The sequence below is a fragment of the Syngnathoides biaculeatus genome, chromosome 16 (genome assembly GCF_019802595.1).
Source record: "Syngnathoides biaculeatus isolate LvHL_M chromosome 16, ASM1980259v1, whole genome shotgun sequence".
In the NCBI taxonomy this organism is placed as follows: Eukaryota; Metazoa; Chordata; class Actinopteri; order Syngnathiformes; family Syngnathidae; genus Syngnathoides; species Syngnathoides biaculeatus.
This window is the reverse complement of record NC_084655.1, coordinates 639679-652174: the sequence shown is the minus strand read 5'-3', so window position 1 is coordinate 652174 and position 12496 is coordinate 639679. Positions and strand designations below refer to the sequence as shown.

Sequence of the window (12496 nt, the reverse complement as noted above, 5' to 3'; positions counted from 1 at the left end):
GAAGAACGGAGGAAATGTGTGCTATCCCCATTTTTTCAAGAGCAAAGGCGATTGGCAGAGCTGAGGGAACTATATATGAATATTTGATGAGCCACAAAATGAAGTTATGGGAAAGAGTAGTAGAGGCTAGACTTGGGACAAAAGTAAGTATATGCGAGCATGGTCCAAGGGGATTCCAGTCTAACTGTATGGTTTCATCCCTAGAAAGAGCACCACAGATGCATTATTTGCCCTGAGGATGCTAGTGGAAAAGAGGAAGGTCAGATGGAGCTACAATGTGTCTTTGTGGATCTAGAGAAAGCCTATGAGAGAGTACCAAAAGAGGAACTGTGGCACCTGTATGCGTAAGTCTGCTGAGGCAGAGAAATTTGTTAGACCAGTACAGGACATGTATGAGTGCACCTGAACAGAATCAAAATCAGCTTTAATGGCCAAGTATGAAACAATATACAAGTAATTTGTCTCTGGTCGTTGGTGCCACCCTGGTACCACATTCAGAACAAATAATAATCTAACAATAACAAAGAACAATAGACATTCCATTCATAGGAACCATTCCTGATAAGAGTGGTGAGGTGTGCCATTAGTGTGACAGAAGAATTCAAGCGGAGGTGGGACTGCATCAGGGATCAGCTCTGAGCCCCTTCCTGTTTGCAGTGGTAATGGATAGGCTGACAGATGAGGTTAGACTGGAATCCCCTTGGACCATGATGTTCACAGATGATATTGTGATCTGCAGTGAAACCAGGGAGCAGGTGGAGGAACAATTGAAAGATGGAGGCATGCACTGGAAAGGAGAGGAATTAGCCCAAGTAAAACAGAATATATGTACATGAATGAGAGCAGGGGAGGGCGAAGAGTGAGGCTACAGGAAGAGGCGATCGGGAGGGTAGAAGACTTCAAATACTTGGGGTCCACAATCGAGAGCAATGGTGGGTGTGGTAAGGAAGTAAAGTGTGTTATGTGATAGAAGAGTCTGCTCAGATGAAGGCCAAAGTGAAACAGTGGTGAGGCCAGTGTTAATGTACAGATTAGAGATGGTGGCATTGAAAACAACAGGAAGTGGAGCTGGAGGTGGCAGAAATTAAGATGTTGAGCCTCTCTCTAAGAGGGAGCAGGTTGGATAGGATTAGCAATTAGCTCATCAGAGGGACAGCCAAAGTTCGATGTTTTGGAGACAAGCTTCGAGAGAGCAGACTATTATGATTTGGACATCTCCAGAGGCTCGAGAGTGAGTATACAATGGTGCTGAGAATGTAAAAGTAAAAGAGCGAGCAGAAGACCAAAGAGAAGGTTGGTGGATGTTGTGAGGGAAGACATGAGGGCAGTTGCTGTTCAGAGAGAAAGATGCAGGAGATAGGCTTACGTGGAAAAAGATGACGTCTGTCCCAAGGAGCAAAAATCCCCAATTCTTTATATTTTTTGCTCATATATTGTTGCACAACAGTGTCGAGCATTCCCTCACTGATCACAAGAAATCCTGAACATAATTGTTTACTTTTCTCAGAGCTAAAATCTTCTTCTTTTTTTGTCGTCGCCGCATGTGTCCTCCCTTGTGTGACTGTTTTGCTTAAACACTGGGTTTCACTTCACTTTTTTAATGAAAACATGTTGACTAAGAAAAAAGTTATTCCTCCCAATGTGCCAGCTCATCACTCACTTCATTTTGTTTTTGTTTGTTCGTCTTGACCTTGTTAGTCAAATAATCCCACTGTCAGCAAAGATAAGCTTTGTTGTTACAATAGTAGAATACTTTCTGAATTAGATGCTTGATTATGTACCGTAATTTATCGAGTATAATGCATCGTTAATGTGCCACTGTCATAAAATGCATGATTTTTAGTATGTTATTAATGAAAAAAGGCACCACACAACATGATTTTGACGTATATATCATATATAGGGATTTGTTTTCAAGAAGAATCAGGAAGTGACGTGAGTAGCAGACGCCCACTCAAATGGTCTCGTATGTTTCTACTAGTTTTACCTGCTGGAAGGTAGCTCTTTGTTCCTTCTTGTTAGCCAAAACGCCGACTCGTTGTATTGCTGAATATAGTTCGAACACTCGGTAGGATGGATTTATTCGTCATACTTTTCAAAAAGACCCGGTTTGTTGTGAAAAATGGATTGCACAGGTGCAAAGGACGAGAGCTTTGTGGGTTCCAAATGACAGATAGGTGTGTATACAGCTACTAAAAAGAATAACAGTTGGGGAGGGGCGGACATAATCCTCTCAGAATGTAACAAAAGATCCGCGCACGTAAATCAGGGGTGCTAAATATGTTTATGTACCCGTCGGTGCCGAGGACGGCTTCAAACGAGGGGCACATCTTTGGTCGGGTTGGCTCATAAATATTGTCTGGGAGTCTGTTGTTAGTTAGAAGTGATCTGCAAATATGGCTTGAAACGATTGGGTAATATTGCCCCGGTCACTTCACTCGATTGTCTCCGCGGTGGGCGGCTTCGGCCGGGCTGGCTCATACATACTGTCTGGGAGTCTGTTGTTAGTTAGAAGTGATCTCCATATCATCTAAATATGGCTCGAAATGAAACAATAGGCTAATATTGTTCCGGTCACTTAACTTGATTGTGTCTGCGGCGGACGGCTTCAGTCGGGCTGGCTCATACATACTGTCGCGAGTCTGTTGTTAGTTAGAAGTGATCCGCGTGTCATCTAAATATGGCTCGAAATGACAGAGCAATATTGACCCAGTTACTTCACACGATTGTGAGATGTTCTCTTTGAAAAGAGCTACAGGTGGCACAGCGTGTTTTCAATGGCGAATGTCGCAGTGTGAACAGAATGAACAGAGGATGCAGGCAATATGGCTCCCAGTTGGATGTCGAATGAGACTTCCGCAACTTTGCACATGGATGACGCGCTCTCCACTCATGTTCATTTTTTTGTATGGACATTGAAGTGAATGTTATATGTATTTTTTATTACAATATCTATCTTAGAATGTTTATAGGCATCACACTTGACCTTTAATTATAATGTGAACCCCCAAAGTTGATTTAAAAAAAAAATTAAAAAAATAAAAAAAAAAAAATCAGGAAATCACCAATCACCAATGTAAAATGCGCACCACCAATGTGCTCCTAGCCATATGCTCAAAATATTGACAATAATCTGTATTTGTATTTTATTAGATTTATACTTGTATTTTTTTTTTTCAAAAACTCTCTAAAAAAAAAAGTCTCTACAAAAACCATTAATAAAAATCATTGCGCATGTGCTGATGTAGCTCCAATATATAACTCGGCACTGGCCACAGGACACGTTTGTCCTGGTCCCAGTAATTGTCAGAACAGAATCCCTCAACCGACTAAAATAAATGCTCAATGATCGCATGAGATTTTATTATTAGTGTTGATAATACATATTACAGTCTTAAAAATAATAAATATTAACACTTTTAACGTAAACATTTTTTTGCATTGCATCATGAACATCTCATCTTGCTCCCGCAGTATGTCATCCTCTATGCCATCCATGGCATTTGTGAGGAAATATGTTTTGAATCCCAAGAAATTTGGTTAAGCAGTGCAGGCTCTCCCCAACCATTCGGCTCCTATCTGTCGGAGCTTTCCTACGGCTTCTAGTGGCAATCAAAACAACGTGAGCTCAAACTACGTAGAAACAAGCGTAATGGGCACATTTAAAAAAAAAAAAAAAACTATTTCAAGTCTGTATGCTCTCCTGTTTTTTTAAATGTACTCATTACGCTCGTACTTCGAAGTTTGAGCTCACATTGTTTTGATAACGACCTGAAGCCATCGGGCTTGTTGTTTTGGACTGCCGCGTTGCTTCCGGGTTCCGCGTCAGCGACGACACATTTCTTTTTAAAGCAGCTGCACAACTAGTCATTGTAGTCAACATTTTTTGTCTTAGTTTAAGTTAAACCAAACTCACAGGCAGTTGTTTCTGATCTTTGATGCAGGAGAACCAAATACGGTACGCTAACGATCTTAAAATGCGAAGCTCAGGTTGGTGGCCCACATTACCATAATATATATAAATGTGTAACATAAGACATTGAATATCATATCGAAATGTGTACAGTGAAGAAAATAGGTATTTGAACACCCTGCTATATTACAAGTTCTCCCACCTAGAAATATGGAGGGGTCTGAAATTTTCATCAAAAGTGCATGTCCACTGTGAGAGAGAATCTAAAAAGAAAGATCCAGAAATCACAATTGTGATTTTTTATTGATTATTTATTTGTGTGGTACAGTAGCCTTTGTTTGCAATTACAAAGGTCAAACATTTCCTGTAGTTGTTTATCAGGTTTGCACACACTGCAGGAGGGGTTTTGGCCCACTCCTCCACACTGATCTTCTCTAGATCAGACAGGTTTCTGGGCTCTCGCTGAGTAACACGTAGTTTCGGCTCCCTCCAAAGTTTTTCTTTTGAATTTAGGTCTGGAGACGGGCTCGGCCAGGCCAGAACCTTGATAAGCTTCTTACGGAGCCTCTCCTTGGTTTTCCTGGCTGCGTGCTTCTGTTCATTGTCATGTTTAAAGATCAAGCCATGACCCATCTTCAATGCTCTGATTGAGGGAAAGAAGGTGTTGCCCAAAATCTCAATACGTGGCCGCGGTCATCCTCTCCTTAATACAGTGCAGTCGTCCTGTCCCATGTGCAGAAAAACACCCTCAAAGCTTGATGCAACCATCCCTATGCTTCACAGTAGGGATGGTGTTCTTGGGATGGAACTCATCATTTGTCTTCCTCCAAACACGGTTAGTGGAATTATCACCAGAAAGTTCAATTTTGGTCTCATCTGACCACAAACTTTTCTCCCATGACTCCTCTATATCATCCAAATGGTCACTGGGAAACTTAAGATGGGCCTTGGCGTGCTGGTTTAAGCAGGGGGAACCTTCCGTGCCATGCGTGATTTCAAACCATGACGTCTTAGTGTTTTACCAACAGTCACCCTGGTAACGGTGGTCCCAGCTCTTTTCCGGTCATTGACCAAGTCCTGTCGTATAGTCCTGGGCTGATTCCTCACCTTTCTAATGATCAATGACACCCCATGAGGTGATATCGTGCATGGGGTTCAGCTCTGATTGAGATTGAGCGTCGTGTTTCGCTTTTTCCATTCTCTAATGATTGCTCCAACAGTGGACGTTTTTTCACCAAGCTGCTTGGCAATTTCTCCATAGCCCTTTCCAGCTGTGTGGAGTTGTACAATTCTGTCTCTGGTGTCTTTGGACAGCTCTTTGGTCTTGGCCATGATACAAGTTTGAGTCTTACTGATTGTATGGGGTGGACAGGTTTCGTTATGCAGCTCACAACCTCACGCAGGTGCATTTGATTCAGGATAATACATGGAGTGGAGGTGGACTTTTAAAGGATGACAAACAGGTCTTTGAGGGTCAGAATTCTAGCTGATAGACAGGTGTTCAAATACTTATTTGCAGCTGTATCACACAAATAAATCATTAAAAAAATAATACATTGTGATTTCTGGATTTTTCTTTTTAGATTATCTCTCACGGTGGACATGCACCTACGATGAAAATTTCAGACACCTCCATTATTTCTAAGTGGGAGAACTTGCACTATAGCAGCGTGTTCAAATACTTACTGGAATACTACTGCCAAGGTTTTCAGAGAGGCAGGCATGAGAGTACTTGGGTGTCTTCTGGTAGAAAAGGGGAGAAGGAAACTTGGTGGTGGAACCCCAAATAATAGGAAGTCATTCAAGGAAAGAGATTAGCGAAGAAGAAGTGGGACACGGAGAGGACTGAGGAGAGGTAAAAGGAGTACATTGAGATGCGACATCGGGCAAAGGTAGAGGTGGTGAAGGCTAAACAAGAGGCATATGATGACATATACACCAGATTGGATTCGAAAGAAAGAGAAAAGGATCTCCACAGGTTGGCCAGACAGAGGGATAGGGATGGGAAGGATGTGGAGCAAGTAAAGATGATTAAGGATAGCGATAGAATTATGTTGACTGATCCCAGTCGTGTGCTAAGTATATGGAAAGTGTACTTTGAGAAGTTAATGAAGAATTAATGATCTCTCTCACAGTGAAAATGCATCTACGATGAAAATTTCAGACCCCTCCATGATTTCTAAGTGGGAGGACTTGCAATATAGCAGAGTGTTCAAAATTTATTTTCTTCACTCTATGTATACCTTCTTTTTTTTACCGCTCGATCTGCCTGTATACGTCTATACAGTGTGATTATATTTTTTATTTTTCATCCATACCTAAATATAATGTGCTCCATTAACTTTTTGAAAATATTTGTGTCAAAAATTGTGCATTATTTTTGAGAAATTACAGTATAGTGATGACAGTATGTTAAAAATTACAAATGATTATTCCTCCTTTTTTAACTTTTTCTCTCAAGTGTTATATAACTCTTCAAAACATTGATATTGGCGTAATGAAGCCTGAATCAAATCTTGTGAATATCTAAAATGTTACTGGTTATAGATTTGCAAATAAGCATTATAGAAAGAGTATGATTGTATTGTAAGACTTGATAACATTTTGATGGCTGAGTGACATCTCGTTTTGTCTACATTGATCGGGTGGTTGAAATTTGTTATTCCATTCCTACTCTATGCCTCTGTCTCGTGGTTGAGACTGAGCATTAAATTTTTTTGTCTTTTGTTTTTAGACAGAACATATTTTAAGTCAATTACTGATCACAAACATTGCCAGTTTCTGAACATGTATCTGATTAACGATCAACTCAGTCTTTGGCATCATCCGTTTTCATCCATCTTCATTCTTCACTCTCAACAACCCTGAACTGGTTGCCAGACAATCACAGGGCACATTGAGATAGACAGTCACACTCACAATCACACCTCGGGGCATTTTTTATTCTTTCATTTATAAGGGGCAATTAATGCATGTTTTTGGGATGTGGGAGGAAACGGTAGTGCCTCTTTCTAGGCATGAAACCATGTTGTTGCTCGCAGATACTTACTTCTGTCCTGAGTCTAGCCTCCACTACTCTTTCCCATAACTTCATTGTGTAGCTCATCATCTTTATTCCTCTATAATTCCCACAGCTCTGAACATCGCCTTTGTTCTTAAAAATGGGAACTAGAACACTTTTCCTCCATTCTCGAGGCATCTTTTCGCCTGCTAGTATTCTGTTGAATAAGTTGGTCAAAAACTCCACACCCATCTCTCCAAATTGCTTCCATACCTCCACCGGTATGTCATCAGGACCAACTGCCTTTCCATTTTTCATCCTTTGTAGTACCTTTCTGACTTCCCCCTTCCTAATCATTGCCACTTCCTGGTCCTTCACACTTGCCTCTTCAACTCTTCCTTTTCTCTCATTTTCTTCATTCATCAACTTCTCAAAGTATTCTTTCCATCTATTTAGCACACAACTGGCACCAGTCAACATATTTACATCTCTATCCTTAATCACCCTTACCTGCTGCGCATCCTTCTCATCTCTATCCCTCTGTCTGGCCAACATGTAGAGATGCTTTTCTCCTTCTTTCGTGTCCAACCTGGTGTACATGTCTTCATATGCCTCTTGTTTAGCCTTTGCCACCTTTACCTTTGCCCTACGTCGCATCTCGATGTACTCCTTTCGCCTCTCCTCAGTCCTCTCAGTGTCCCACTTCCTCTTCGCAAATCTCTTTCCTTGTATGACCCCCTATATTTTTGGGGTTCCACCACCAAGTCTCCTTCTCCCCTTTCCTACCAGAAGACACACCAAGTACTCTCCTGCCTGTCTCTCTGATTACCTTGGCTGTCGTAGTCCAGTCTTCCGGGAGCTTCTGCTGTCCCTCGATAGCCTGTCTCACCTGTTTCCAAAAGGCCGCACAACATTCTTCCTTTCTCAGCTTCCACCACGTGGTTCTCTGCTCTACCTTTGTCTTCTTAATCATCCTACCCACCACCAGAGTCATCCTGCACACCACCATCCTATGCTGTCGAACTACACTCCCCCCTGCCACTACTTTACAGTCAGTAATCTCCTTCACATTACACCGTCTGCACAAAATATAATCCACCTGCATGCTTCTACCTCCGCTCTTGTAGGTGACTATATGTTCCTCCCTCTTCTGGAAATAAGTGTTCATTCCAACCATCTCCATCCTTTTTGCAATGTCCACCACCATCTGTCCCTCAAAGTTCCTTTCCTGGATGCTGTGTTTACCCATCACTTCTTCATCGCCCCTGTTTCCTGTCCATTACAATCTGCACCAATCTGTGGTAGAATAATTTAAACCTTGCTCCTAAACTTGTAGCCTTACTACCTTTCCACCTGCTCTCTTGGATGCACAGTATATCAACCTTTCTCCTAATCATCATGTCGACCAACTTTTGAGCTTTTCCTGTCATAGTCCCAACATTCAAAGTCCCTACACTCAGTTGTAGGCTCTGTGCATTACTGTTTTTCTTCTGACGACGGACCCGGTTTCCTCCTCTTTTCTGTCTTCGACCCACAGTTGCTGAATTTCCACTGACGCCCTGGAGGTTAGCAGTGCCGGGGGCGGGAATTGTTAACCCGGGCCACGACCGATCCGGTATGGGATTCTTTAGATGAACGCTCATATTTGTTTGACACGGTTTTCACGCCAGATGCCCTTCCTGACGCAACCCTCTGCATTTATCCGGGCTTGGGACTGCCCTACAGATTGCACTGGTTTGTGCCCCCATAGGGCGGCATTCAAAGAGGAACAGACCTTCCAACCTCAAATTTGAGAAGCTAATTCTCCTATGATACAACTACTGGTTTTAGGGCTAAAATGTTCAAATGACTGGGTTGGGTGGGTGGATGTTTGAAGAGAGGAATCCATGCATGTTAAGAGTTTGATTTAACAAATGCATTAACATTTTCAGTTCAATGTAAGCATGACTTGCAATAAATTCAAACCTCTGTGCAGGTACCTGTTTTTTGCTGTCCTGCTGTATGCATCTGGCTTGTGTGTGTGTGTGTGGGGGGGGGGGGGGCGCAATAGTTAGTTTCATAGTCGAGTAACTCAATTAGTAACTCAGTTACTTTTGAGAGAAGTAACTAGTACCTAATGAATTACTTTTTCACGTGCCTAACGCTGTTCAAAAACATTCCCCGTGTTTGGCCTTTCTGTGGTATTTAATTGGATCATTTCTTATTGCTGCCCTTTGGAGTTCACATACCTGGATAAAAGTGCAGTCTGTTCAATATCGACCACATTACACGACTCATCTCAGCCAATTGAGTATGCTGGCGCTGAATTAATGTCCTTGATTTGCTGATCGGTGATGTTTCCTGTCATTTTAATGGCCCTTTCAGCCACTGTTTTAGCGAGAAAGGCATGTCTTTGATTTTCTGTATTATCTCGGTTTTGTTTTTGAAGTCTGCAAATAGGTGTTCGGATATGTTGATGAATGACTCCTTCATGTAGTCTCCATCTGTGAACGGTTTTCCACACTTTATTATCTCCCGGGTTGCAACAAAAGTTGCTGCAGTAGTGGAGTTTGGAGATGCAAACCACTTCTTAAATTTATTTTTGCGCTCCTCTAATTTCTCCAGAAGTAATGCAATCGCACTTTTTCTCTCTTTCCCAACTGAGTACTGGGCTACAAATGTAGCATGCCTTCCCAGGAAATGTCTTTCAACATTACTCTTTTTCTTATTTGACAACTTCTCGCTACAAAGCAAAATTTTCAGGGAATCGTTCTGCATCGGTAATGAATCCAAATGATTCGGCTCAAGAAATGTTGAATCCTCTGTTCTTATTTTTCTCTTTTTCCCCTTGGGATCCATGCCCCATCACAAAGCTGCTGGTTTGTTTACAAAAGACACCTGCCTAGCATCCCGCCCTGCTGATAGAAACGTGTCGCAGGCTACGGCACAAATTTTAATTGACACAAATGTTGAAATTTATTGATTTATTCTCCACATTCTTACAGCATTGTAAACTGTTAAGAATATTTGTGTCATGTTTGTCCTCCTACAGAAACCATATTAACCCATTCATGGGCAGGGTGGCAATTTTTTGCCTTATTGAGATAAAAGTCTCCTAACAGGCCACAATCAATTGGGGTAGGATCTCATCCCCAACCTGGAGAGGGCACGCCACCTTTTTCCGACTTGGGACCATGCTCTCAGCTTTGGAGTTGCTGATTCTCATCCCAGCTGCTTCACACTGCTGTAAATCACTCCGGTGATAATGGGAGATCACAGCTTAATGAACCCAACAGAACCCCATCATCTACAAAAAACATAAATGCAATACTGAGGCCACCAAATCAGACCCCAATGCTTTGGCTCCACCAGAGATTCTGTCCATAAAAGTTAGGAACAAAATTGATGACAGAGGGGGGCCTTGGTGGAGTCCAACTTTCACGGGAAACTACTCTTGACTCACTGCTGGCAATGCAAACCAAACTCTGACATCGGTCATATACAGACCAAACTACCTATGTCAGGAGGTTCAGTATCCCATACTCAAAAAGGACTCCCCACAGGACTCTGTGAGGGACACTATAGAACATGTTCTCCAAAGTCAGTTTGGTTGGGAAAACTCCCATAGACTCTTGAGGAATCAGGCAAGGGTGTAAAACTGGTCCACTGTTTCATGGCCCGGACAAAAACCTCATTTCTTATCCGCTGAATCTGAGATTCGACTGATGGACCCTCCTCTCATGCCCCCCTGAATAGAGCTTACCGGGTAGGCTGAGGAGTGTGATCCCCCTGGAGTGGGAACACACCCTCCGGTGCCCCTTCTGAAAAAGGGGAACTTTAAACCTTGCAAATATTTCACTTGTATGTGATTGTTGAGAACGTGATAATATTTGCAATGTGGCATTTTTTATGTGTCGGGTGAAACATTTAATCCAGGTGAGTTGACAAACACATTTGACAGACTTTGACTAACTTGCAGAACTTTAACCACTAGTGACTTCTTGTAAAGTTCTTAAAGTATTACATCACAGTCAAGATTCAAGAGAGATCCAGGGTTGCAGTAGCTTTCGACTACCTATTGATGTCGCTATTGACCCCATCCATTGTCCCACACTGGATGAGCAGGTGTCACAGAAGGCAGCAGAAAAGAAAACACTTTGCTGGTGACCCTGTGGTTGTCTTCCTAGGTGGGGGAGTGGAGACAGGAGAATTCTGTTATTGTGTGTCCGTTACATATATTATGTATATTTCAATGTACAGGTATTTTGAATATTTTGTTATGATACAGAATGCATTGCTGTAGTTAAAAATAATTTGTTTTGACTGTTAAATGGGTCTTTAATGTATTAAGCAACACGCCACTACAATTAACATACTAAAGAAGAAAACAACCCACTTATAAATGCTTCCACTATAATTTTTACACTCACACTTATATCCCAATTTATGCTTTTACTGTTAAGGAATTGTAGGTCAAGATTGCCCAGCCTGACTATCACCCATGGTATTTTTTGGGTTCGTATTCCACCGGGGTCTCCACTCCCTGAGAAGGGTTGCGTCAGGAAGGGCATCCGGCATAAAACTTGTGCCAGACAAATATGTGCGTTCATCTGAGATGACACACTGTGGCGACCCCGAAAGGGACAAGCCGAAAGAAACTTACTTACTTACTTTTTTATCACGCTGTTGAATAGCATAGCATGACAGGAGCAATAGTGTGTAACTTACCAGGGGATTGAAGAAGAAAATAGATGTGACACTGTATAGTGGTGCTTGGTGACATTGTACATAATTATGAATGTTATTGTACAGGCTTTAAAATCCACTATATGCAGCATTTAATTTTTACTAGCATAACATTTGACTTGACAGTGTCAAAGGATGCTAAAACTGTCAACACGATTTTCAAGTTATTTAGCCTAACTTTGAACAGTCTTCTTCTTTTCCTTTCGGCTTGTCCCTTAGGGGTTGCCACAGCTTGTCATCCAAGATGAACGCACATTTATTTGGCACAGAGTTACTGTATTCTGACCTAGCTCACAGGCTAAATCTTTACAGTAATTTCAAGATGGAAGTAACCGTTTTCTTTTTTTCAGGTTCTCAGGTAGTGGCCCGCAGTGTCCTTCAGGCAGCCTCTGTCCACTTGACCCCAGTGACTTTGGAGCTGGGTGGCAAGTGTCCATGCTTCATTTATGGAACAGTGACTATTGAAGCTGTTGCACGCCGCTTAGTATGGGCAAAGTTTTTCAATGCAGGACAGAGCTGTGTTGCACCAGACTATGTACTTTGCTCCATGGCCACACGAGATGCTCTTCTTCTTGCCTTGTGTGAAACCCTGAAGGATTTCTATGGCAATGACCCTCAGACCTCTCCAGATTTGTGCCGTATTGTTTCACAACGACACTGGACTCGTCTAACAGAACTACTAAAGAAGTCCAATGGCACGGTTGTTGTGGGAGGAGAAACTGACCATAAGGATAAATACATTGGTGAATTGGTCTTACATTTGTTTATGAAATTCTTGTCATATTTTTGTTTGGTATGTTAAAGTGCCACTGACACCAAAAACATGGAAATTAGTATGTTGTATCACAAAGAAAAAA

General features: G+C 41.9%; 1 protein-coding gene across 4 annotated transcripts in view; it reads left to right on the top strand.

The window, feature by feature from the left end:
• aldh3b1 (aldehyde dehydrogenase 3 family, member B1) overlaps window positions 1-12496 on the top strand; it is a 140865-nt gene that overhangs the window by 108826 nt on the left and 19543 nt on the right. For 2 of the 4 annotated variants that reach the window (XM_061845073.1, XM_061845074.1), the window contains exon 7: window positions 11990-12382. In XM_061845073.1, coding sequence (XP_061701057.1) covers window positions 11990-12382 — 393 coding nt within the window. Of the gene's footprint in view, window positions 1-528; window positions 3991-8451; window positions 8530-11989; window positions 12383-12496 lie in introns of those variants that run through there. The other 2 variants (XM_061845076.1, XM_061845077.1) reach the window with 2 other exon arrangements.